The following is a 27938-nucleotide window of genomic DNA, read 5'->3' on the forward strand; positions in this document are numbered from 1 at the left end:
ATTAGCCCTGGGGTTTTAGTGATGGCACCATGCCACCCTTAATTTCAAATTCTGACATACTCATTGTGCACTGGAATTTAACCATGGATAGTAATTAATTACTAGTGTTGTCCTGATTCCTGAATAAATGAAGCTATGCAGCTCGCTCTTGCAGGGCAGGCTTATTGTCAGCTGAGCCATTAGTAGCCCTAGGCTGCCAATAAAAGTAAAAAAGTATTGGGATTTTTTGGCATAGTAATACCCTGCTTTTCTTTGGATGCAGAGACCAAGAACCACCTTGACAGGGCGTATTTAGAGTGGGTACTTAACATCGCTGCCTAGCCAAATTCCTATTTTTGCATCCCTTAGACTTAACTAAAGAAACATAAGTGTCTCTGTTGAATTATCATGTTAAGGAACTTGGGTTATGTTAATGCTATGGCTTCATTAATTACCCCATATCAATAAGAAAAGGCAGCTTTTAGCCTCCTAGCGTAAGAGAGGAAAAGAAATAGTAGTATCAAAGGAAAGCTTCAAAGACAGGCAGAGCTGTCTCTCGGGTAATTTCTGATCCCTGCATTCTTTCCACTTCAAAGCTGGATGTGTGTGTGTTTGGTTGAAGGGGGGGTTGAATCCGATTTCTCTAATAAGTGTTGGCACCGGACCTGTTTGATATTAGATGCAGGGAACATTCTGATTTGTTATCGCCTTTGAAATCGTTCAGACGACCTTCAGAAAATGGCCTCTTGTTACTTATGCTGGGGGTGGGTGGGGAGAGTGGGGCATTGGGAAAAAAAGCCCCAGTTTAATTCACATGCAGAGGATGCCCTGAAATTGTGCTTTCAGCAGTTTTTTAGTTACAAATGTGTGTCTTGATTGAAAGTGAAAAGTTGAAGAATAATAGACCTATAACGATGCATTCTTTAATCTGCCTCTGCCTTAATCCTCAGTTTCAGGGGGAAAGGTGGGCAGTCATTTAGGATGTATGCATGTGGTTGGGGGGGGGAGTTGGTAGCTTTTTCTTTTTTTTTTTTTTTTTAACTTGAATAACATCATGTCTGTAAGACAGACATTCATTACTTTTTCAGCTTTTCAATCTTCATGCCAACTAATGAAGATTCAGAACCTGTTGGACATCTTAATGCAGCATCTGAAGTGGGCTTTTTTTTTTTTTTTTTAGTCTAACTAGAGAGGATCACATTCTTGGTTTGATCACTAGAGATTAGCAAAACTATATATACATTCCAATTATAGCAACTCAGTCTGCAGTCAAAGAACGCCTTAAATTACATGAGAACAGTTTTTAAAAAATACGCATTAATTTTTTATTTTCAAATGTAGACTTTTCTAATATGGAAATGCGATGCTTCCTTCCTGACAGGCACAGGTCTATTATTACACTGTAAATTAAGCTCAGGTCCAAGTCCAAGCTGCACTGCTGCTTGTGGACTCTAGAGTGTGAGTGGTGTTGGTGTTCACACAGGTTCTTGATCCCACCCTAAGAGCCAGTAAATGTAAAAAGGTTTGTAGGTACATGCCTCAGGGTACTTCTGTCTTCATCCAACCTGGAAAAGGCATCAGCTGCCTTTTGTCTCACAGCAAGGTCAGCAGTAGTAAGCCAGGAAACATCTATCCTGAAGTGATTTTTAAAGTCTTTAACATCACCTCCTGTCCAGACTGAGGACTGGGCATTCAAGAGTCACTTCTGTACCAGTATTTAGAAGTGGGCCACTTAACAGTGTTACTCTTAAAAGAATGGGAACTTTTAGCATTCTGAACCTTTTTAGCAATGTGAATTAATTACTTGGATTCAGCATCCTTCCCCCTTTCCTTAATCGCCCCCCTCTAGTGTGTTTTACTCACTGCATATGACTTCCTTCATTTCAGACTCTAATTTTTGTGCCTTTTAGAAGACTTGTAAATTCAGCTAGAACTGACGGGCACTTCCATCAGACAGAATTAAAATAATCAGTTGTACTTTATAGTAAAGGAGATAAACCCCCATTGTGGGGAAAGTGTGTCTGACCATATTATCAAGCACTAGAGGAGCTATCCCTGCTTCATAAATTCACTCCAAAAAATTATTTTCTTTTGTCTAGATTAAGATTCCTGAGGTTAATGCTGTAGCAAACACCTTTCCTGTGACAAGTTTTGTGTGTATGGAATTTTTGAGTACGGTGGGATCTGTAGAAAAAAAAAGTGATTTGCAAGTCTGGGATTGAAGGAAATTCCTCTTGTTTTTCCCTGCTGCTTTTCCTTGACAGAGTACAAGATATTCCACAGGGCTGGGCTAAAAGGAGCATTAGGACGTCAGTTGAAATTGTTTTATGTGTGAGCCATTTGGTTGTTTAACAAGGGCAGGCTTACCTTCTGGTTTCTGGGGTTAATAAAACTTATTTCAATTTTGCTCTTTTAGTTTGTCTATAGTTGAGCACACATTTAAATCATGGATATGTGCTGTTATCTACAACCTTAAATCTCTTCTAGTGTGATTTTTGTCTGCAAATGTAAATGCAGTTTCCTAAGGGATGTTTTATTTAGCCCCAGTAGACCAGTGCTTTGGCTTAATTCAGCTAAACGTTCTTTGTGTCATTTGTAACTGAATCACTTATTCAGACACAAGACAAGCATAAACTTAGTAAAAATGCCCTCATTTTAGAAACAGACTGAAGCTGATTAATATTTGCATAGATCAGCCACAACCCCATACAAATGAAGATTTTTGCTTTTTTTGAAAGAACGCATTCATTCAACAGGTCTTCTATTTTTTTTTTTTTAATTGAAACTGTGATGAATTGTGTTCATTCTTCATTGCAATGCAAAGGAAATCTTGTATCATTAATTCCCTTTCTTGGATTGCACTAGGTAAAGGCAATAGGTCAAAATAGTGGAGTGAGAAATATGTCTCCACAGATCTGTTTGCCTGCTCTTTTAATTTGAACAGCAGCTTAGCTTCTTTTTCTCCATAATAACGTGTGGTAATATATAACTCTTTTCTTTTTTTTTTTTCCCCTCCCCTACTGTAGCTTGACATATGGTCTAAATCCAACTATCAAGTTTTTCAGAAGGTAAGACTCTCATCATTTCTCTCTACATAATGTGTATAGGAGATATGCGGAGTTTATTTTAAATATCTAGGCCCTTATGTGAAAGAATTCAGAATTTATTCCTTTGTCATCACAACTTGCAAATAACAAACAATAATCTGTAATAATGGAAAACTGTGAGTAGAAAAGGAGATCACTTCTGCTGTTATTTAAGTTGGATTTATTTCCAATCATAGTTCCAGTCCATGGTTTGGAATAGGAAATTGGAGATTATACTACTCTAGCCGTAAAATTTCATGAGGAATCTTCAAGTACTCTTCTTTGAGTCTAAATCTTTTGGAGGAGGAAGGACTGTTTCAGGTTCATTTGGATTTTGTTTTGTTGTTTTCACTGGTTTTGGTTTCCCCCCTTTCCTGGGGGCTTGAGTTTAATAAATCAGTAGAACTCACTTTCCAAAATGAGTTTGGAAATTTTTTCCATGATGTTATTTTGCCTGCTTCTCTTTCCGTGATGGTGTAAGCAAAAGGAATAACTTAGTGAAATGAATGCCATTCCAGAAAATAAGAAAGACCTACAAGAGAATGGGAGCAATAAGTATAAAGCTACTAAGAAGGTTAAAGTGTATTTTGGAAAGATCCGTATCTCACTATTTTCCAGGCAGGGAAGAGAAGATTTCTCTTTGAAGGCCTCTTGTCAAAATGCTGTAAGTTCAGATTGATCTGGGTTTAAATTCCAGTTTCCTTACTTTCAGGCCACAGTTCAAGGAGCTTGAGTCTCCAGCTGGTGCACTAGCTGCCTTTCATCTGCTTTTGTAGTTCCTGTAACAAATGGGGGTCAGGGACTCAAAAGGGCATAAAAGCAGGGGTCAAAAGTATGGCATATTGGCTGTATTTGTGCATCTTCCTTCCAAGATTTCAGATGCAGTCAGAAGGGAAGACGTTTGACCTATGATATTAACCTGCTGCAGATCAAAGGACAGCTTTTGGGGAGGTTGGTTGCTCTCCCTCTCTGCCTAGCATTAAAGCAAAATTTTGCTGCAGTTGATTCTTTACCCCAGAGATTAGTGGATTAAATATGCTTTCTTTTTTTTCTTGCTCCTCAAAAATATTTAGTGTCAAGTAGGGTAATACAGTGGGAAGTAAAACAGCTTATATCTTAGTAACTTGTTTATCAGTATGCTTTAAAGTAATTTATGCAATGGAATAAATTTAAGGTTCTGTAATTAAGTCCATCATCTCAATTTCCCCATGTGTATGTTTGGCTGTAGGCTCATTTGGGCCTAAGATTGTCTTCCTGGATGTTTTGGTTTAGAATAACTTGGAAGGGTTAGGTCATATTGCCATAATTAGTGCTAAATAATAATAAATCGTGATGTTTTGCTTATATAATTTTAATTGTCTATATGCAAGATAACAGAGTAAATGTACAGTTTGCTTAGAAGTCCAAGTTAAGGACTCAGGGAGCATAAATACATAGAGTAAATTTCTCTTCGGGTCCAGGTAATGGCCTTCAGACCAAAAGTGGAAGAGGTCAGTAAGAAAACGTGAAATGCCCCTCTTACTGCTGCCTCTGTGACTGTGTTATGGATAAATAAGAATCTTTATTCTCTTCCTAATTCTCTAAGATAATGTGATGCGACCTGAATATTAAGTTCCTGTTCGCCAATTCCCTCTCTGTAAATAATACCAAATGCATTAATATTAAAAAAAACCAAAAAAAAACAGAAAGAAAAGACTGCAGGAGAAAGGGTTGCTTGTAACCAGTTCAACAGCTGCCTGTGTTTTTTATAGTCGTTTTATACATTTTGTTCCCAGCTCTGTCACTGTGTTACCTTGCACAACTTAACCTCTCTTTGGATCAGTTTTCCGTATCCCTTAGGTTGGGGTAATACTTGCTGACTTCACAGGAGCTATTGCTGAATTGGTTGCGTGGTGCTTTCAGATTCTTGCATGAAAAATGTGATAAAAATGCAAAGTGATGGTGTTCTCTAATCAATAGATTCTGTACTATTGAGCTGATAGTTAAAGAAGTTAAGGCTAAGGACCTAAGTCAAGTTTTCAAACAGATGATAGAAAATGCTGTGGTTCAGCATAGCAAGTTTTCTCTCTGTGGTGCTGTGCTTGGTTTGGTTTTCTCTTTATTCTCTGAAGCTGTACTTGTATCCATGTATAATACCCAGGAATAGTGATGTAGCAGTAGCAAAATAAAGGAAATAGATAAAATAGTGTTAGAGAAACTTATACTCTGTTACTAGTGTAGGATCTGTACTGCAGGATCTTCAGAACAAATGTTTTCATGCTGTTAAAAAATCATCAGTAAATGTGTCAGAGCACATCTGAATGTTCCTGAAACATGTTTCTCATGGCAGTCACCAGTAATGCAATGTGGAAGTGCTGTGCTGAGAAGGAAAAATACGGATGAGTAACTGCTCCCACCAAGGAGGCTGGGAAGCCCTATCAGCTCTACCACCTTTAATACTGTAAAATCAATCATCCCTCTGAAGGGCAGGGCCATTTCTCTTTAAAAGCTGGACCAAGTTCTCCAACTCTGTCTTCAATGATAATATAACAACATCTGGAGCTCACAAGATACCTGCCAGTGATAGCTGCAGGCCTGTCAAATTCTCACAGGGTTGCAGCGTGACTTTCTAGGTTAAGGACCAGAGACCTCTGATCTTCAATCCAACCCTGTCAAACAAAGCTAAATTTGTCCTGACTTTTTGTTTGCAAACGTTGGCTGTGTCAGCAAGCCTTTTCTCTCTCCTTCTTATTAGGCAGGATACCCGAGTGTGTATAATTTGATGGGGGACGGCTCCCGGAGGGCCCATTACTGTTAAAGTGTACAGTCATTTTCTAAGTTCCCTGGAGACTCCTTGAATCTGGTCCTGGGGTGAATAAGCTTTATAAGCATTGAATCCACCAGCAGGGTTAGATTCAGAGAATGGAGCTGGGAAATAAGAGAGGGAAGGCTGAAAAGGGCAAAAGCACAAGGAGCAAAGAAAAGGTTTTTCAGACTTCCATGTTGGTCTGACATTTAAACTCCACAGGAGCGGCAACCGTTTTGATCTTAAACCTCCTTATTTTAACACCTTGCATCTCTTGATCCACTAGCGCAAGAGGAGGAACAAAACAGGAAATAAAGAAATATTTGGGGGCTTAAATCTAGGTGGGAAGAAGAGTGTACCTGAGGGCTGCATAATTCCAGGTCATTGTGCAGAGGATTAAAAAAATATGTATTGTAGAGAATGGTGCAATATTCATAACTTTGCATTCAAAAAAGAGGAGAAAATATAGAATAGCTGTGAGTGGATCAAAATGGGAGATGGTGTCAAACATTAACTGTTTCATTTATCGTTGCTGCTCAGTTAAGAGCAGCATAGCTGGTGTTGCTGTGTAATACGATGTTTGGCTGTTTAAGTCATATGCATAGGTTTTAAACCCATATATTTCATTCTGATCTCGGAGCCCCATTCTTATTTTCACCTAAATGGTCTATCAATTTTAGCATGCCACAAACTGTTTTTGTTTTGGCTTGATATGTTTCTTCCCAAGGCACGTTTTAACCTAAGCTTTGAGAAGCTGTTTGTGCCTGTCCAGCTGTTCGTGCGCTGTGTGATCCCAAAGTGATGGAGCTCGGGAGCACGATTTTCACCACTACAAGGGCACATAAGTATTGTAATGTATGAAGATGTATTCTTGTCAATAATCTCAGAATAAAATCACATGCAGGATGAATGCATGCATGAGACAAATATTGGGCTATTGATGATGTCTGTTCAAGGAGAGGAGATGGACTGTTCCAGGGTCACCTGCATGATTGCTCCTGTGCATGATCAGTACTTGGCTCTGTTCAAAGACCTGCTTAGGCGAAATAAAATCTCTATGACCCAGGCCAAATAAGCAGAACAAGTGAAATAAAAACTTAAACACTCTGTGAGCTCTGAAAACAAAAGATAAATCCTACGCTTCAGAGAAGTCTGGTAGTGCTTTACTGAATTGGGAGCGGGGAAGGGTGTGTAAAGGATTTGTGTGGAGTTCATTAGTGCCTGTTCGTAGAGGCACCATCTATCATCCGTCCGAGCACCTCTCGGGCACCGGGCTCTGTGTACTGGATTCCCTCCGGAGAGTCTCAGGCGTGGTCCTGGAGAGAAGATTGAGTAACGGGAATCCTTGGAAATGAACAAAGACACTCGTGCAGTTTTCCACACTATAAAAGGTCTAAACACTAATAAAATAACTTCCCTTTTTTTTTTTTTTTCTTTTAGTGCTGTGATCATCCTCCAGAACTCATTGTTACAGGCTACTGTTAAGGCCATGAACTTAGCAGGGTTTAAAAAAAAAAATTAAAAAACTTTCAGGGGATTTAGAGAATCCCTTTATATTAGATGGAGTTGTCAGTGCCATACTTGAGGGAATAAACCAGTAAGTAAGTGGCAAGGAAAGTTATGACTCTTAAAGGAAGTTTTGCACCTACTTTTGAAAAGCATATTTACTGGCAGTGAGATAAAATACTAGAAGAGACAGCCAGCTTCTATAATTTAGTTGTGTGATGTTTGTATTTTTGTGTTTTAGTTTTTATGCCAGGTATAGCTTCATACATCTATGGAACATACCTAGTCTATGGTGGAGCAAAGCTATACTGTAGGTCTTTGCTTTCGTGCTTCTTATTCCAATTAGAGGAAGCACTTGTTCAGCTTTCTCAACCTGTGAATTGTAGAATGCTTTTTTTGTTTGGTTGGTTTTTTAATGAATTTTCAGCTTTGGGAATGCTATACAGCTAACAAGCATCGTTAAGGCCCAATAATGCCATTTTTTGGATTTGTCACCTTTGGAAAGCACATTTCAGCAGAGCAGTACTATCAAGTGGGTAAAGAAATGCTGTAGAAATGACTGGTGTTGGCTCGGTTGAGACAAATAACAGGGATTTTGTTTTCTGCTCATGGCTGGGTGTTGGTCTCAGGGGCTATTTCTCACTTTATCGAGCAGGCAAGCTGAGCAGTCGGCTGCGAGAGGGAAGTCCATGTCTCCCCACTCTGCTGCAGAGCAGAGCAGCAGCGTGGGCTCAGCAGGTCGTTTCTCGCAGCGGGCCGGTACCCGGGCAGCGCTGCTTCTTGCTGAGGCCTGGTTGTTGGCCAAGAGCGACAAGTATGTAGGAGTTAATTTGCACAAAGTCGCAATGGAGATTAGGTTTGATCCAGTATCAGTCTGTTTTGTATTCCTCGTGTATACAGTGCCCTGGAGAGAGGAGCAGAGATGGATTTAAGAAGCACACGGTTATAGTCAACTTGAATTTGGAAGCGAAAAGGAGGAAAAAAAATAAATCTCAGGTGATATAATTAACTATTAACAAGAAGGGAAGTTTTCTTGTTCAAACTGAGTCTCTTTGCCAGAATTTTTTTTTCCATGTAACTGAAGTCTCTTTTGCTCTGTCTCAGAGTGCTTAGTTAAACAATAACTATTTTATTTAGCAAAATTGTGCTTCAGGAGATTGCCTTGTCTTGCCTTTTTTTCAGACAAAAATTCCAAGTGCTTTTCAATATATGAATTGTGAAATATTGAGCTTTTCTGCAAGATCTCTGGAAAATCTATTTCGAGGTCCAGAGCAACAGCAATCCCAATCAATGTGTGCTCTTCTGAATATGTTCCCATATAAAAAGAGGTAGAAAAATTAGAAAGTGACCAATAACTCAGATAGCAGTAGGTAGGGTAGAGCAATAAAAGTGAAGTTAATAAAATAAAACCCTGAAATGTACAAAATGTCATCCTACACCCAGAATAAATTAGTTTCTGATTCCAACTTGACTGGAAGAAAAAGTGTGTCCCTTAAGTGAGCAGGCGCATGTGCAGTTTGTTTTGCCTTGCTTTGGCGTGAAATCGTATTGCCGTTAGTAAAGCTGGGTATTGATCCCCCCCCCCCCCCCTTTTAAATCTCGGCCAGTGTGTGCTTTCTCTCATCATCTCTGTTATCTTGAGGGGGGTTAATTCTTCCTTCACTCCCATGCACTGGCCAGTTTATCTTTTGCCCAGCTCTTTTCTGTTTGACATCATGTTCTTTGCTGGGTTGGGGGGGGTGTCATCCCCTACTCCTCCTCCTCAGATTTGACACCCACTTTGATCTTTTTTAGAAGCACTTTATCAGCACTTGCTTATGGTAGAAATCGCCTCCTTTTTGTTCAGAGAACATTATTAGTGTTCTAGCAATGCTGGGATGGCTTTTATCTCCCTGTGGAATCTCATTAGCTTTACATTACAATAGGAACAGCATATGTGCAACTTTACCAAAGTGGCCGGTCTTATTTAAATTTGTTAATAGCAGTATTTTTTTAAGCAACTTTCTTCAGTGCCAAGAGAAAACAACTTTGTTGTTCAGGAAAAAGAAATGCAGTTTGTTAGAAGTAGAAATACAGCAGAAGGAGAGCGGCTGCTCATAAATATCTTCAGAACTTTCTATTCTTTGACATGTCTGATACTATCGTATAAAAGCCCCATCTTAAAAGAAAAAAATTCACATAGCTAGTAGGGCTTGGATTACAGTCATTTCTGAACGCTACATGAGATGTGTTTAAAAGGATTGACTGATTTGAGTTATGCTGTGCTATTAATGCACTGTTAATCACGCTATTTCTAATTTTTTTTATATGGTATCATATAAATGGCTTAAGCAGGCTGAGGTCCATTTCATGAATATTTTTGCAAACTCACCAGAATGTGCACGGTCCCAAAAGTTTTCCCTTCCAAATGTCAGAATCACATGTCCTTATTCACGCTGAATGGAGCTGCTTTTGGAGGTAGTTGTGCACGAATGATGGGGAGCAGAATCTGTTTCTAAAATTGTAGTATAACTTAAAACTGGATTCAGTGTAGGACAGACTGATTTGATGTAGTGTTCTGCGGAGGAAGTTTGTATGGTGTGAATTAGAGCCTGTCTATACATGGATTTATTCAGGAATATATCTTTTACAGATTCACCTCCCTGAATAGCTTCGAGCATGAGCCTCTCTTTCTCCAGTGAAAGTTTGAGTGCTTCAGCACAATTCACATTGCTGAATTAGACTAAATACAAATTAGGAACAAGTGGAGTTAGATGGGAATAGCAATTGTAATTTCAGATAACACTTTATCTTACTCAAAATTTACTATAGTACATAGACAAGCCCTGGGACATATATAGACAAGCCCTGAGAAGAGCACTACTCCATGTTAAAACTAGAAAATACAATTTAATCACTAACTAGACAGTCATGTAGTTTGTTGGATGCTTTGATATTACTGATGAGGACCATTAATAGATTTACAAGTTACAAGATGTGAAAGAGCTCTTGTGGTTGTGTTGTCTTGAGTTCTTTAATAGTCCAGCCCAAATAATTTTGCCAAGAATTTCTGCATTAAGCCTAGAACTTCTGAGAAGAAGCAAGCTGTTGACTGTGCTAATAACTTAGGAAGCTGCCGGGCTGAATACTGTTAGTGAATTGTATCATAGCTGTCAGAAACTGCCCCCTTCCAGAATCATTTAAAAATGGTAGTGATTTAAAAAAAAAAACAAACAACAAACTAGAACAAAAAAAAACCCAAACAAAACTATCAAAGCATTGCTTGGTTTTCCTGATTTTTTTCTTTAATTATTCTTTTTATTATAAATACACATTTTGTATGTATTCTGTCTAGCTGTAATTCCCAGATATAAGATACTGTTATGGCTGTCTGGGAAATTAAAAATCTTTCTATCAGAAATCTTTTACTAATGTAAGTATTTGTAAACCATAATCATATTAATTGATTCCTGGTTTCAGAGAAAATGAAATTGAGAGTTCGATTCCTGTTTGCTCAACGTAAGCAACCTGAAATAGGACTACAAGGGTTAAACATTTTAAGTTTTCCCATTAAAAAATGGAGTGTACTCATTTTTCTGTAAAAACGCAGTTTCAATTGAGAGTATTTTATCCTGTTGGGAGGGGGGTGGCAGGGAGTGTTTTTTTGGTTTGGGGGTTTGGGTTTGTTTTGGTTTTTGTTTTGGTTTTTGTTTTGGTTTTTGTTTTGGTTTTTGTTTTTTCACTAAAACAGACCAAACCCATAGCTTAGGGGTGTTTGGTTTTTTTTAAATCTTAACCTCTGTTCTTGTAAGTTAGCCTTCCAGTGCTATTTAATTTAGCTACATTATTGACAATGTTTTTTTCTTTTGTTGAGCAAATCATCACAAATTAAGGGAATATATTATCTAAAAAAAAATTAAAGAAAAAATGGGAACATTTAAAGAGAAAACCAAAGTGCTTTCCTCTGACATGATTTATTTAGTGACTTTGCTTGTTCATGATTTCACATCATTTCTGGGATTTCAATCACAGGAGCACAGCTTCTGCTCGTATGCTGTAGGCATTTGAAAGTTGGCAAATTATTTGCTATGAATGCTTTTATTTTATATGGTACAGAAGATTATTTTTTTTCCCTTTTTACAGCTGGGTTAATAGTCCAAAGTGGGGGAAGTGAAGCGTGTTAGTTTAGTATTGTTCCATGTAGCATGGAGCTGGACACCTTCCTCATCACTTGCCTCACATTAGCTACCAGTCTAGATTTTTTTACCAACACTATTAGCTTTTACCATGTTTATGAACTTCCAAAGGTGTGTTTGATTTTACTGTATGCATATGAAGTTACTTATCATGATTGCTTCAGCTGATTCTGGTATGAAGCTGGCAGAGGGAATGGAAGCTAGCTGTCAAAAACTACCCAAAATTACTTTGAGAATGTGCTCACAGTCATGTAATCCTTGGTTTGCTGCTTCCCCATGGAATTTATACTGTTTTCCTGCAGATTAACACTGCTTGGTCTGAAATACAGAATGAGTAAGCGTATATTCTCCTTTTGTCTGATACAGGTGACAGATCACGCGACCACTGCTCTGTTGCACTACCAGCTGCCTCAAATGCCAGATGTGGTAGTCAGATCTTTCATGGTAAGTGTATTGGAAAATACATTTTTCCAGATAGACTTCAGCGTGCTTACAGTGATTGACATTAGGCAGTTCTGATGCAGTTGTAATTTCCCCTATTTAAACAATCTAGACAGTAGAGAATGACTATAATTCTTTGTATCTGATACCTGGACAAGGATGAAGAGCTCATTCTCATTACCCTGGGATAATTGGTGTTGGAAGACTGAGCTGTATACAGCTCTTCTGTCACAGGTCTCAATATTTGCTTTACGATTCCTATTTGCAAAGCTACTCTGGGTCATCTCGAAAGAGAGTAGGAAAAACTCTCTCAACCAAAATTTTTGCTGTGGTCCAGCCCTTTCACACTGTTCATACTTGCAAGGAGTTGAGTTCTGTATGTAGAAAGTCTGCTCCGCTGGAAGTTCCCCAGTAAGAGGAAGCTCCCAGGTAGTGTGTTCCAGCTGAGGCAGCTCGCTTGTCAGCTTGCCGAGTATGGGAAGCGATGAGAGTTATCTGGAGAATGACGAGAGTAGGAACGTGATCGGGAAGAGTCCATTTTGCTGTATCCACTTTCAGCCCCAAGTTTGTTCCGAAGGATTTGCATGTACTCGCCCAGCATAACAGCAGGTGGTTTTGGGAATTGAGGAAATGCTTGATGAAGTATTCCACTGTTTTCTTACTGAATAAAATTAATCAAATACTGCTCTACCTTGATATGCAGATTTAAGTTTATCACCTTTAATTCTGCTTGTATTTAGAATTTTATTTGTGAAATAAACTTGTATATAAGCAGCTGTGTTAATCAGAAGGTGAGAATAAGGGTTTAAGATTCAGAATTCTTTCTACCAAGATGAATTTGGGCAATGGAGAATCTTGCTGTTCTCTCTGCTGCAGTCTCCCAAAGGAGGCTTTTGGGAGAACTTTCTCTGCTCTTCAGACTTTTTCCTTCACTTAACTTCTATTACGTTACCCCTTCACCTGGAGCAATGTAACTGAGACTTTTAAAAACTAACATCTAATTTTGCCATTCACAATCCTGAGGTGTGTACAGTAGCATTGGGTCTTTTATGTCTTTAATTTCCACTGTGTAATTTCAGATCAGTCAGACTCCCTTACCTGCTGTGCTGGTTTGTTTATTTAAAAAGGCCACTAAGGTGAGAGATTTGCAAAGGTCTCTCCGCTTGGAGTGCATCTTCAAATAATAGGTTTTGAAAGGTGAAAGCAACTCTTATTGGCCAAATCCATGTTTCAACATGTTTCTGAAAGTTAATGTTTAATAGAATGGGTATCACATTTGTTTAAGCCATGGACCTGCCTTACTGATTTGATAAAACACTACTAAAACTTTTAACAAAGCAAAACCAGATGTACACCAGAAGTGTCAGTGTGTTGGTCCTTTCACATGTCAGTCGTGCAATCCACGTGGCAAGATGTAGTGAAGCCTGAATTTTCTGATGGGAATGAAGAACGCTTTTTTTTTTCTTTCAACAGATGTCTCAAGTCCACAATTTAACTTCATTTACCTATTTTTGTATTATGGTTCCGAAAATTCGATTTCTCTGTAGTGCAAGCAAAGCCCATCCAGGCTGAAGTAAATAACAGCAATTTACTTGTAGTGTTCTGTTGCCCTTGTCCCCATATTTACTGCTAAACCCAGAGAAGATCTAGTTCTTTTGGAGGAGAGTTATTGACGGCCAAAGGTTCGGTTGCTATAGAGAAGGCTCTGATGAAGATGGAAGGATTTGTTTCAATAAACTCGGCCGACCTCTTCTTCAGAGAACAATTTTCTCTTATCGATGTAACTCAATAGGACTTTAAATGACAAGATTCATGTGCATCCTTCACAGTATAAATGTGCTGGTCTAGGGTGTTTTTTAGTTGTGTATCTCCTTGAGTTGGGAATTGAGTTATGTAATGCTCATTGCTATGTATGATGATGGGAACAATCCACTTCAGAGGCAGGAACTTTACCTAGGAACACCTGAACTTACTCTGTGTTGTTCAGCACTAGCCTTTTATTTATTTATTTATTTATTTATCAGTGTAATCAGATTTAAAACGGTACAGTATTTTTATGACCAATGAGTATTGATCTTAAAATTGCATTAGAGAGGAAGTTAGTTAGCTTGCTGTGAAAGTCCTTATATCTTCAGCCATGAAGAGTTCAGACCGTTGCAGTATGATTGCAGCAGGGGTGTGATAGATGATCATAGGAAGAGACAAACCAATATTCGGTTGAAGAAGTTACCCATCAAGAACAATTATAGTCCAGTAAAAATATGAGGAGCGTTACACTACTTGCCTTCCATCGTGATTCTCTAGCTGTGAATACCTCCTGCTCAGAGTGCATGAATTTCTATTAACAAATTTGCTAAAGTGACTAAAAAAGCAAAAGATGATTAATAAAGTGGGAATGCAGCTATACAGTGACCTTGTAATCTTCGGCATGTATCTGTTTATAAAATCACTGTATACCTCGCTGGGGCCTCGCCAAAGTACATTCTCTGTCCTTGCTATCACTGTTTGACAAGAATGATGATGAAGAGGAACATGCATATCCAGTTTTCTTAATTTCTCTCTCTTTTCCTTTTAGACCTGGTTAAGAAGTTACATAAAGCTGTTCCAGGCTCCATGCCAGCGCTGCGGAAAGTTTCTGCAGGATGGCCTGCCACCCACGTGGAGGGATTTCCGAACGCTTGAAGCTTTTCATGACACTTGCAGGCAATAGTAGCCCAGCCATTGATACGCGCGGAGTGAACGGTCTGTCGGGCTCGAAGAGAGCTGATGGTTTAATAAGTGGTTCCATTTCTGAACCTTTCATCCTGTACTAAGTAATGAGGTTGCACTAATACATTTGACTATTTAAAAGCGATCAGTCTGCAAGGTACATGTGAGTAATGTATTTTGAAGAAGATGGTAAGAAGCTGTGTGTGATCGCTTGATGCTTCTGAGCTGAAATGATGTGTCTGGGGAGATCTGACAGTAATAATCATTACTCTCAACCTTAATGAAAATATGTGTGTACAGTTTGTGTTTTGTGACAGAATTTGCAATGTTGAAGACTTTTATAAACTTGAAATAAATTTTGTATTCCAGAATTTGTGCTATTTGTTTCATTATTTGATCAACAAAATCCTTGGGTTTGGTGTAGATTTTTCAACACTGCTCTTTTCTTTAGAAAACCTGGAAACATTTAAACATGCATGCTGATATGATGGGGGGGTGTTGTTGAAAGGCTGCTTATCTGAGCGCTGGTCTTTTTCTGGAAGAGATTATGGCGTTGATTAAACATGGAATTTCAAAGGCATGTGGCAGCTTGGAAGATGCAATATACTTTCTAAGGCAGGGGGAAACAGATGTTTCCCTTTAAAGTTGTAATGAAAAATGTTAGCAAAATCTGAATGTATTAAGTGGTTAGAAAACGTGTGATGAGCAGTGACAGTGTGTATAATTCGTCATGTTTTAGGACTGAAAGTAGTAAAATAATTCAGCCCTAAATCACAGCTTCTGCAGCACGGATGCATACAGCATGTTTCCTAAATTATTTAAAGTTTACGTGCAACACGCCAGCGAAGAGTAAGATCCCTCCCAGTAATCCTTACACTTGGCATGGATGGGATTGTTCAGCTCCTACGAGCCCCAGCCTTTTTTCCTTCACCCAAAGACCGGGAAGGTCCCTGGTCCTGTCCCAGCTGAATGCTCACTGGCCTGGGGCTGTAGTGGGTTAAGTGTCTTCTCTGGTATTTTCTTGAGGACAGTACATTTCATCTGTCATCTCCTGATAGCCGAGTTGATTAATTCAGCTGTCATTCCTGCTAGTGCACCCTTGTTTCCTTTACAAGCCACAAAGCCTTCAGTAATAAGCTTGCTTTTGGGAGCTGGTAAGGGGAGGTCTGGAGAAGCTTTCTCGCTCGGTTAATTTTCAAATAAATCGACATTAAGGTATAGTGCTGCAGACTAATTTTTGAGGTTACTTCTGCCTGTGTGAAAAGCTGCTGTTGCAGAAAGAAAAGAGACCCCTCTCAGAGGCTTTGGTGGTGGCAAAGTTTGGTTTGGTTTTCAGCAAGGAATGTTGAGTGAAGTTAATCATATTTAATAAAAAGAAGGGGGCGGGGGGAGGACAAAAAAACAGGGCAGGCAGGGGAGGGAATCTTTTTTTTTTTTTTTCCAGCTGATTGAAATAAGGTGTTCAGAGAATTTTAAAGCACTTATTTTAATGTAATTTGAACCTACAGCATTTATGAAACAGCCCGCTTCATAGCTGTGGAAGCTGAAAATGAAGAAACTTGAGTATCACCCTGTATTGCCTGATACTAAATTAACAGTGTTTGCTGGTAATGTAAAAGACTGAGCTCCCAAAGACAGCAGCTCCTTCCTGCGAGGACAGTGCGTGATGTGGGAATTTCAGCTTTCTAGGTATAGGAATCTATGCAAGACTGGCTCGGTTTTTAAAAGAGAGAGAAACTTGAAAGAAAATACATGTTTATGACTTCCTGTGGAGGCACAACGTTGTGTATGAAGAATGAGCATATATTTGTTTGAGAAAGTTGGTAAGTGAGATTTTCTTTTTTCAACTTTTTTCTTTTTTTTTTTGTTTGTCCCCTTCCCAATCACCAAGCAGAAACATGGCCATAGCAGTGGGATAATGGCTGTTTCAAATCCGGCTGCAGTTGAACTACCTAATGAAACTTGTCGTGCTATAATTTGACCCAAGTAGCCTTCTCGGTACAAAGATCACCCAAGACGGAACAATGTGTGCATCTTAGATGAGAGAGAGCCTTGTAAATAAGCGGCCCTGCTATCCGTCCTGTTACTGTACTAATTAGGTGGCCTGGCTTTCTGATAGTGTAAGCATTTTTTTTTTGTTAATAAAAAGGTCATAATATGGTATCCAACCTGCTTTAGGTACTGCTGTCTGCTCCGTTCTGTTTATACATAAATAATGGTGTAGAAAGCAAATCCTGAAGTTCACAAAAGTATTATATGTGGAATCATGCCTTGGCACTTGGAGATAATTAGTTGCAGAAAACAGCATCAGCCAGTCTGTGTTAATTGAGCCTGAAATTTTAAACCTGTAATTGGCAAGCCTGACAGAGAGTCATAAAATTCACCGTAGGTACCTCAGTACAAAAATAATTGTCTTACAGAAGTGCAACGCAAACCTGTTTGTCACGTTCCTTCCCCCAGAAAACTGCGGTAGGAGGGAATCTTCTCCCCTCGTACAGGCCCTGGGAGAAACAGTGATTTCTATCCCTGCAAGCCTTTAAGTGCAACATGTTGGGATGTTTCCGTTTTGGGGAGTGGAATTCAGCAGTCTAAATTCTTCCAAAGCCCGTGAATTCCAGCAGTTTGGATACAGTATGTGCTTGTCTCTGCTTAGCGTCCTGGCAATGTGAATGCTGGGTGGCCAGTGCCCGATTGTCACAGAGAGGTGGATTTCCAAGCCAAGCAGAAGCTCCCTCTGAGTTTTGAATGTGAGGAGTAGAAACTGGGAGATCGCTTGAAAAGCGACTGAAAAGCCGTTCTCACAATACAGCATTTTGGTGTTCTTCCTCAGCTTTGTAGCTTGGTTACTGGACATTCTTATTTTTCTTTTCTACCCTTAGTTAAAAGGGATGGGTGACAAAAAGCAGTTTAATTGCAGGATGAGCGACCTTGCTTTTTTTTACCATCAGAGTTTGTTGCAGCTTTTAAAACAGCTCAGATCTTTAAGGCAAACAGCAAGGACCACGATCCCTGAAGAGTGGTTGGCTCTCACCTCTTCTAGAGCATCTTCTAGAACTGCATTGCTCCTGATACTTATTTCTGCAGGGCAAGAATTAGGCACTGCAGAATTAGCAGCAGCCAAATGTAACGGCGAGAGAGAGTAAAGGAAACTAATCTACATGCAGCAACAACAGGGCTGCTTTTAGTGGCTCAAGTTGTATGTGTTAGAGAGCTGCATCGTTCCAGCATTGTTGTTTATAGCGCAATGATACATTAATCTCACCTAACACTGCAGGAAAAGTGCATTGCCTCACCCTGCTTGGTATCATCTTGGTATCACTTACCCTAATCACAACACGCGGTCTTCTGTTGCGTCCCTGATGTGAAGAAATCCCATGTTATTTTCCCGGGTGCAAACCCCACCTACTGTGCTTGTGGCGCTTGCAAGTGCTAAAGGTTACAAAATCCATCTTTTTGCTAAGAAAGCAACTTAATTAATGTGAAAGTTTCTCTCGTGAAGGGAACCCGCAGCAGATACGCAGTGCATATTGCAGCCGGCTCCCCTCTTCCCTCCCAGCACCCCTCCCCAAACCACTTTAATTTCTCTGCCAATATTGGGCAAATGTAACAGGCTGACTTTTTAATTTTCTACTCCCAGATCTCCCTTGTCCCCTCATGCATTTTTCATCACGGCTCATGGCTCCCTCCCTGCCTGCCCTGTGAACAATATTGATCGACTGATTAAGCCATCAAGCCATGGCAAACAACTTTAATTTTCTAACCAAAGCCCTTTAGTTCTCTTCCCTTTCTTGTATATTTGTTACTTTCTTAGGAAGTTTTTAATGTCTACTCGGAAACAAATACATTTTTTTAATTAGTCCCTAGGTTAATTGGGAGCTACGCACCACCGAGAGCAATCCACATCAAAATATTAATCCATAAAATGGAAAAAGAGCAGGAAGTGCTAGGTACAGTCCCGTGTTTCAAAGCCAGAATCATTCCTGCCCAAGCTTTTGGAGAAGGGCTTAAAGACGACTTACAGTGCTTGCCTCTTCTCTTTGGTGTCTCCAAATAGCCTTAAATTTTCCGGAGAAGAGAGGAAGCCCACCGCAGCAGTACAGCACCCCTGGTCATACCTACAGTGCTCGGGCTCTGGGTACCAGGCTGTGCTTCTGCCAGTTCTTGAACCACAAATTATCGTTCTCAGCTAAACCCACCGAAGGCTCATCAGGTTTCATACATCCCACTGCCTGCATGCTTTGAAAACCATAAGAGTTCCTGCAAGTATACGTGTGACCCTGTTTGTCTTGTAGAACATTTTTAAGCGATGATGATGATAAAGCGAAAGGAGATTCATCTGACCTGAATCCCAGGGCTGTCAGGTGGGTAAAAGCATCTTTCTTGCAAACTCAGTACATGTGGTTTCAGTGAGGCTTGTCAGAATTGCTCTGTGGGTTTGCAAATTGCTTTTCAAGGTAAAAATGCAGCTTAAATATCAGGATATTTATCTCTCGCTGGAAGCCTTAGAGCTCTGCATTGTGCAGCGATGCTGCAGTCCTGTCTTAGGTGCTGGTCCTTTAGGTAGCACTGAGCCGTGAGAGCACAAATGGTGAACGGTAGCACGTGTCGAGGATCCTCATTTCGAGCGTTGGCTCGACTGCTTGTTCTGATGTCTCCGGATCTGTGAATTACGAAGATGAGCAAAACCTTCCAAAGGAACCGGGCCACCGTCAATGGAGGGTTTGCATAAAGGCAGTGCCAGGACCAGGCATCTTTACACCCCTGTACCTGCCCTGTGACTAGTCTTTCTGCTAGTCTTTAGCTGGGAATCGATTGCTCCTTGCTCTGTACCGATACACGCAAAGAGCTGAGCCCCTGGAGGTGGGAGATGTGGCTCCGTGTGCTTACAGTGAAGTGGTTAAGCGGGAGGCTCAGTTGTCTGATTCAATGGCTGTTACCCACCACTGCGGGGAAACCTGAAATGTTTCTATTGCCGTCTGCACCTCTGCCTGTGTGACCTTGGTACAGATTCATGCTATGGGTTTAGTTCAAATACATGCAATAGGGTGAAGGATCAACCTCACAGCTGGCTCTTAATGCAGGTTTCATCAGTGAGTTTAGCACCTTCATCCGTGTCCCGCTCTCCCTCCCCCAGCTCCGCGTGGGAACGAGCCAGTTCCCACTCCATCAGGAGTCACTGATGGAGCCACTCCATCAGGTTTGAACCTCACAGCCCGTGCCGAAGTCTCCAATTCCCCTGGTTTATCACGAGCGCACCATTGCTAGGCACGGCTTTTGTTCTCCTAAACTCACCTGGTGTCCTTCAGAAGAGGAGATTTCCTGCAAGTAAACAGGGGAATTGTCCGCTTCGGCTGGGTTTCTACGCATCAGAAGTCGGCTGTTTTGCCCGTGGTCGTTCGTTGGTCGGAAGCAGCTGGGCTATGGATGGAGTTGGCTGTTTTGTGAGCACCAGCCCCGGAACAAAGCTGGCTTGGAGTCGTTGGGGTTTGTGTCACCTCTCTTGCTTTGAGGGATTCTGATTTCAATATCGGCTAATTAGTTCCTATAAAGACGAGTATGTGTCATGAACTTGTTAGAATTTTTGAGGTCGTCTTTTTTCCTCCCCTTTTAAAACCAAGTGATCAAAGCAAGAGACATCTCCAGACGTGCTCCTTGTTAACACGCGGAGAGTGGAGAACCCTCTGGGAGGTCAGGGGTGTATGCCTTTGCAACAACCGGGGTTTTTTATCATCTGGCATTTTATCCTCTCTAAAGCTCAACAGTGGCACTCATACCTGATTACCGGGTTTGTGTTGTAAAAATGAAAGGGGATTAAAAAAAATGAAGTATGGCATAGGAATGTAAATGGTCTTTTATTGTACATTGAATTGTGAGAACCCAGGGACAGCTGAGCGTTTCTCATTTTATTTACCTTTTTATGTTAATAAGGAGGCTAGTTTAAAATGAGAGTCCTTGTAGTTGGTAATAGAGGAGTTTGTGCTGATCAAAAAGTTGCTCTGAAAACCAGAGGGCTGGGATCAAGGACGGAGACGTTTTGTTATTCAGGTGCTGAGACGAGTCATTTTGGGTTTACAGATGCCTGCGTGCACCACGCTCTGGTCTGTCGTTCAACATCTCCAAGAAGTTCCTGCAAATCAGCTGAGGAATATTTCCAGAAAACAACACATATGTGGAAAATATTAATGGTGAGATAATTTTGAATTAGTGAGAACAAATATTTGCACCGGAGAACGTGATTATAAGAGTTACACTCGTGAAACAGTAACGCAGGCTGGGATTTATGTACCCAGTTACAATTAACCCATGGTACCAACATTTCAGCTATTGAGTTTTCACAACAAGTTGCTCATTCGGCATCCGCAGGTGAAGAGTTATTAGCAGGAAATTTCACCGTACTCTTGGTATAAAAATAAAATTGATAGCGGGGAGAAGCAGCCTGTGCTTGTGCAGTGCTGCCATGCCCTTGTCTCTCGCCATCTGCACTTCCTGCATGCATTTTGGTTTTATTAAGGTATTTTTAGCCCTTTTTCTTTCCTTATAGCCTCGCTACTGTTGACGATCCCTCTTTAAAATGCTGCGAAGAAAGCAGGAGCCTTTTTTTTAAAGGTGCTGAAGTCCCATCAGCCCAGGCTCAGGGATGACAATGGGGCTGCGGCTTCCCCTTGGTTCAGAACAATCTACAGAGCAGCTACAGGGAGAGGTGACCTGTGGGCACCGTTCATTTTCTGCTAGATTAAAAAGTCAGCCAGTCGTCGGTTCCTATAGCTGAGGAGGCTGGAACCCGCCGGGGGACCTGAAGGAAAGTGAAATGTCACATGAGAATGACAACTCGGGAAAGCTCTGCCGAGGGCTGGTTGCTGTCTGCATCCCGCTGGAGGGAATAAAGCTGGTCCCCGGGCGGGGATGAAAGAGCCTGTCCAGCCCTGGCGTCAGGGTGAGCCGAAGGCAGGTGAGGTCTCAAAATGCTGGATTTGAGCAAGAATCACTAAAACAGGACCTTACGAGGGGGCTTAATTACATTTTGTTTTCTTTCTCTGAGTTTTTACCCAGCTCTTGTATAAATCCTGCTCTTGCCATAAATTCCTCCTGAGCCAAGAGGTGACTCTGTTCTCATGAAACGCTCACGCACATCCAAAACCCTTCTTCCTAAATTTCCCAAAACCTGGTTTTCTGACTCAGATGTGCCCTCAGCTAAGGGAAGGGAGAGAAACCGTACCGGTCCTTCACGTAAAGGTCTGTTCTGCCCAGGCGCCATGTGAATTCACCTCTGAGTTTTGGACGACGATTCCCCCTCTGTAACTACAGAGAGGAGTGATTGATGCCCATGTACGATGTGCTCATGTTCTTACCCTCACACTCAATTCAATTTCCACCACTGCACGTGGTTTGGAGGCAACAGCCGTGGTAGATTACAGTCAAATTAGATTCTTTGTATTAAATATTTTTCTCCGACTGAAAAACATGAGGAAATTAAACCGAGAGTATTTAACAAAACGTGCCAAAAAGTAAAGCTGCTAAGCTCTTAGGATTTTGCTTTTTGTTTTTACTGTGCACCTCGCTATACTCGCATAATTAGAAATATCCATGAAATTAAAACTGCAAATTGCTGATACAAGAGAGTGGAGAAGCTGTGCTATGAAACATTTAAAATTACTCCCATACGACATTTTTTTCCATCCTTAAAGGAGCAGTGGGTGATCAGCAAGGAAGAAAAGTCCTGTTCAAGCTCTGCTGACAACTGTGTTAATTGTATCGGGAAATTAGAGGTGAGCTCTCAGATATCATGGCAGCTGATACCAGTAGAGTTTGCAAGTGTGCAGGGGATACTGCCCTCTGCAAGAAAGAAATCCCCATACTTGCTCAAGACGCTTTAAAGCTGTATATTTTCTTCACAAATTTAGCTCTGATCCTTGGGTATAGTCCCACGTTTGACATCTCAGTTGCCAAACCAATTTGTTTGCTGCTGTTAATAATTCTTTTGGTTGTTTTACTGTTCATGGACTGGTACAAAATTCAGCAGAAAGGTTAGTATTTATTTTTCATCTAAGAACATTTTTAAAGGGTTTTCTTGAGGATGGGGGAAGGGGGATGGTTCACCACTACTGAAAAAACAGTCAAACATGGGCCTTTTCCTAGCAGGCTCCCAACTAGAAAAGAGCTGAGTTATCTCTTTTTTAATACAAGCCACCTTATAGCACGAGGTAGAGAAATCGATACACCCTCACCCAGGTTATCAGAAGCGCTGAAAATATTTATCCTTAAATAGTGGTGATATAAACAAAAAGTAACACCTTCAGCCGTTGAGATTAAAAGTGGATTTACTTTATTTTTCCCAAGTATAGTGCCGTAGGAGCTCTGCGCAAGCACTGCATGGAAACTGCTGGGTGGAGACGCAGCATGGAAAAAGTAAAGCTTTTAAAGGGCATTCAGAAGGCAAAGTAATTAAGTCAAAAAACCCCCAAAACAGAAACAAAAGAACCCCCACCTCGAAGGCAGTGATTTGTAAGGTGCATTTTAAATCGGTGCTGCCAACCAAAACTTTCTCTTGAAAGACTTAGCACGGAGTAACGTGCTCTTGGTCTATTTTAATACCATTTTAACTCTGTTGTTTTACCAGCTTTAGATAAAGCTGTTCCTTTCTAGGGTCCTATTCCAAAGAAATAATTTACACAGTCGGATACCTGGCATTTTGTCCTCTTTCTCCGTTATTTCGAGGAAGCTGCAGAAAATAGGGTTTATTTGCTATTCTTTCTTACTGCACTCAAGGCCATCAGTGCTGAGAAGAATCTGCCGGCTTGTAGCATTCTTCAACATGAGTTCAGAAGTGGGTTTTGGCACACGGGCTCCACTCCATCCCCCAAGTCTGGGCTTAGATTGCAGCAGCTTTCCCCCTGTGCTCAGTGCCCGTAGGACGAGAACGAGTTCCTGACTTTCGTTACAACAAGCAATGCTGGTTTTGTATTGGCCATGGAAAATCGGATTTATTTAAAATGTAAATTTTGAAAATAGTTATATTTTTATCTTTCATCCCTGAGGTATCACAGGCTTTTTAATCTGGGATTGATTGATGTCGATGGGTGTTTTCCACTGTCTTCGATAGATCTTGGACCGGTCCCAGGGTGCAGCAATGCAACGATCTCTGGGAGGCAATGCAGCAGCTGTTAAACCTCATGAGGTGATGCTCTAGGACAAGCGGAGATGCTTTATCAGGCTGAATAAAATAGAGGTAGCTCGTGGGTAGGCATCTGTGAACCCCTGAAGCAGCAAGAGGTTGGAGATGGGTCTGGGCAAAGAGCCTGGATCCCACTGATTTAATAACACCTCCAAGGGTGTCATCTGCGGTCTCTGTCTGAGCACGGGACGTGCCAGAGGACCGAGGCTCAGCAGGAGGGGGGAGTGCCTAGGACCCCTGGGACGGCGCAGGGCGTGGGGACACTGGGGAGGTGGCGTGTTCCGAGGGGTGTCCGTGGGGTCTGATGTTAGGGATGCTGGATGAGAAGCGATGAACTGCCTGATGCTCATCTCACAGTTGCATTGCGTGGGAAGAGGAAACGAAGCCGTGTATGGGAAGAGGAAACGAAGCCGTGTATGGGAAGAGGAAAAGAAGCCTGGTATTGCTGGGGGAGAAAGAGAGGGAAGGGGGGTCCAGGCCCCAGGAAGAGGGATGGGGCGGTCACTCCATGGGGAGACCTGACAGCCCTCGCGTTGCCCCATGTGCAGCACTGGGGCAGGGGAGGTGTCAGGTCCCCAGTAGAGGCTAGGGGTGCACTGGACTGTCCTCTTCTCCAACCACCGTTGTAGGAAGGTGTTTCTCCCACCGGGATTTAATTATATCCCGTTAAGTGTCTCCACATTGTGTATACACAGCTAGTTAAAGAAACAATGCCATTGCGTGTCAGGCACATACTCCTATTTGCTCAGGGACCGGCTTATAGAAATATCCAAATATGTGGTATAATGTAGACATAAATCACATCACTTTTTTGTAACATGCTTGATCAATCCGTGCTACAGATCTCCCCGCTCCCCCCATTCATAATGATCCGTCCGTCTGCGGTGCAAGATTAATAGTAGCCAGTTGGAGAGCATTAAGATGACGTTATCTGAAAAGAGAGCAAACACCATTTGAATTAAGGATTGTAATGGGATTGACATTCCCAGTTTCTGTGGGAAAAGGTGATTGCCTGCATGTGCCCGTGGAAAAGCCCCCAGTGCATAGATTGGCATTCAACCTGGCCCGCAGCAAAGCGTGGGCACTTGTGTTTTGCTCGGAGAGATGCTGGTTCGACCTCGGGGCCAGGACGGCACTGAAGGGGCCAAATGGTGGCACAGCTCCGTGAAGCGCTGCAGATTATCAAGTGCATCACCCAAGGGTTTCTGAACACCCAGATACCAGACACGTGGGACTAACAGGTACCTTCCCACGCACAGCCCTGCCTGAAGAGCTGATGGATTTTCTTTTAAAGATCTGAAAGCTGAGGGGTGAGACCCCAAGAGACACTTTAAAGCCACCATCCTCCTTTCACACATTTTCAAGAAGCTCAGCGCAAGAAGCAGCCGAACCCGCCGCAACCTTTTCTCCTCTCCCCAGCTCCCTTTTCGTTTCCCCGCTCTGCTTTGAGGACCTTTGCACAAAGGTAACTCCACGACACGCAGATGTCCTCTACTTGTCCTGCTCTGAACTATTCGGTTGCAGCTTTTTCTCCTGAGCTCGGTGCTAAAAATACTTTAAAGGTAAACCCTGGGGTGGCTCTTTCCACCGATTCATTCTCCTCCTGCATCCTCCTTCCCAGGCAATTTCCTCTGCAGCCGAGCTGGCTCTTTTATCCCAGTGGAAACTTGGTATTGATCTCGCCACTTTACAAAGGGAGGGGAAACACAACCCCTTTCATCTTCTCCTTGCATAGACTGATCCCCTTGTCCGGTTTGCGTTTGATGACGGGAGGATTTTAATCCAGAAGGATTGGAAATCTTTACCTGATCAAAGAGTCCCTCTGCACGGCAAGGGCTTCAGACAGGGGCTGCAGCTGCAGCAAGCAGGTGGAAAAATAGGGAAGCAAAAGGGATGCCCGGCTCGGAGAACCGGTCGCAGACGTTTCTGGGGATGTAATTGCAAAACGAGCTCAGCCGAGCATCGTGTGGCATAAACCCTCGCGCGGGACGGCTGCTGCCGTCTCCTCAAATGAAATCCAAACTCTTGTGTGTTTGTTTTAATTCCCCCCTCCCTTCCACTTCTTCATTAACTCAGTCATTTTTGAGCGTGAACACCCAAGCTGTAAATCTGAGGCCATTTAGCAGGTGAGGTGAACTGTGAAAAGCAGATTTGCACAATTTGCAGATTGCTTGTTGAGGTGAGAGCTAATGCTGCTGACTCACAAGCTGATCTGATGCTGTTGGCAATCCCTCCCCAGGCTCCAGCTATTTCTATCCAGCCCTTCACCCCTCTCAGGTTTTGGCAGCATCCAAAGTTTATTCGAAGAACAGAAGTTTTCTGGATCTAGCAAAGCCACCTGTTTTTCCTGAACCGGTGCAAACAGACCGTTGCCACCCTGGCCCCAAAGCTGCATTTAAGTGGTCTCAGCTTAGACTAGCAATTAGCATTCAGGCAGGAGAGCCGGCTGCTGGCGAGAGCGGGAGGGACACCTCGCCTCGATCTTCATTCATAATCCGAAAGGCGTGTTTGCTCTCCAGGTTTGGGTTGCTGAGTGCTGGAGGAGCCGGCTCCGGCCGAGCCGCAGAGGACCTCTCGGGTGCTCCAAGGCTCTGCTGGTTTTTAGCATTTTGGGATAATTTCTGAGCTCAGGCTCTCGCCCCGCCTGGGAGGGGCAGAAAATCCTCCCGGCTCGGGGCTGGCACTGGCAGTGCTCACCCAGGGCAAACCTCGCCTGCGCTGGCTGGCTGCGCGGCAGCGGGCACCTCCCTTCGTGTCTGCTTGGTTTTCTCTCCCCGTCACAGCCACCTCTTGTTGGTCCTCATCTCCTCTGCACGCTGACATAAAACCGCCTCCAGGTATGAGCTTTGTGGTGGTTTCCATTGATCACTTGGAAATCTGTTGCGGCGGCGGCGGCCGGGCAGAGGAGAAGGGTTTCCCTGCCCCGAGCATCGCTCCCGCCGACCCTTCAGCTCCAGGGCCTCCCAGATGGGGGAAAACCACTTCTTCTTCCAGCCCAAGGGTCTTTAGTCTGGGCTTTGTGCAAAAATGGGGATTATATTCTTAATCCTGCTTCTCACTGCGGTTTGTATCCTTCTCCCAGAGGATAACAAGCTCTGGAAGTTTAGCACCATCTCGCAGGGTGGAGCCTGCACCCACTGTCCCTGGGCTGGGGTTTGCTGGGAGAGGGGGTGAGGGATGCGGTGCTCTCGGGGAGCAGGCTTTCGCCATGCTTGAGAACTGGAGACACCGCGGGGTCCCGAGCAGCTGCAAAAGCTGCCACAAGACAAACATCTCGCGAGCTCCGTCCTCGTGCTGCCCAGGGAGAGGTAGTGATAGATTAACCTGAACAAGGATTAATCAATAATTTATGCTGGTGTTTTCACTCACCTGGGGCTTAGACAGACTTTGATATGATTTGATGGGGTTGGACCCACCTTGCTTTAATTAAACGTGATGGTGAAAATTAAAAGGAAAACCTATTGGTTACTGGAACTGAAATCAATCTGTGATCAGTAACGAGAGACTGATTAAAGAGGTGATGCCCAGGAACGAAAGGACAGATTCAGCAGACGCTTTCTGAAGGCCAGATTAGCGGGACATATTGAATGTAAATACACCTATCGGCGTTTTGTCATGGCGTGGCCTTTAGCGAGCAAGCTGTTTGTATGGGGTGATAAATGGCTTTGCACCAGGCAAGGTGCTGTGGGAATTCAGGGCAGCACTGGATGCTCTCCCGGAGCGTCGTGGGGTGTTGGCTGGGGACAGCGTGGACGGGGGGAGCCGGGGCAGCATCAGCAGAAGAGCTGAGCCCCGTGCACCCACCGCCCCGTGCTCGGTACAGGGCTACAGGCAGGTTCAGGCAGCGGGAAATGCAGTTTGTCTGGCTTTTTGGCAGTGAGTTACCTGCCAGCGGGCTTGTGCAAAGGCAAACTTGCGCAGGACGCCGGCCGGGCATGGCAGGGGATGGGGTCTGGGTGCAGCCGGCTCCCGCGCCTGCTCTTGCCTTTCTCTCCAGCTGCCGAGCTGCGGTTGGGCTTTGCAGAAGCGGAGCTGCAGCGGCATCGCAAAACACACTCGGGACTGAGAGCAGGAGGGTGGTTAAC

The 27938-nt window shown here is 42.5% G+C and overlaps 1 protein-coding gene across 2 annotated transcripts in view; it reads left to right on the forward strand.

Annotated features, from left to right (window-relative positions):
* The window catches only part of MED27 (mediator complex subunit 27), a 95070-nt gene extending 80024 nt beyond the window's left edge, over window positions 1-15046 (forward strand). Inside the window, exons 6-8 of one of the 2 annotated variants that reach the window (XM_072883244.1) lie at window positions 3006-3047; window positions 11898-11975; window positions 14548-15046. In XM_072883244.1, the coding sequence (XP_072739345.1) occupies window positions 3006-3047; window positions 11898-11975; window positions 14548-14682 (255 nt within the window). In that variant the 3' untranslated portion in view covers window positions 14683-15046. The remainder of the gene's footprint in view (window positions 1-3005; window positions 3048-11897; window positions 11976-14547) is intronic. The other variant, XM_072883245.1, reaches the window with a different exon arrangement.
* Window positions 15047-27938: the final 12892 nt, after the last annotated feature.

Source organism: Ciconia boyciana, chromosome 18, assembly GCF_034638445.1.
Source record: "Ciconia boyciana chromosome 18, ASM3463844v1, whole genome shotgun sequence".
NCBI classification, from domain to species: Eukaryota; Metazoa; Chordata; class Aves; order Ciconiiformes; family Ciconiidae; genus Ciconia; species Ciconia boyciana.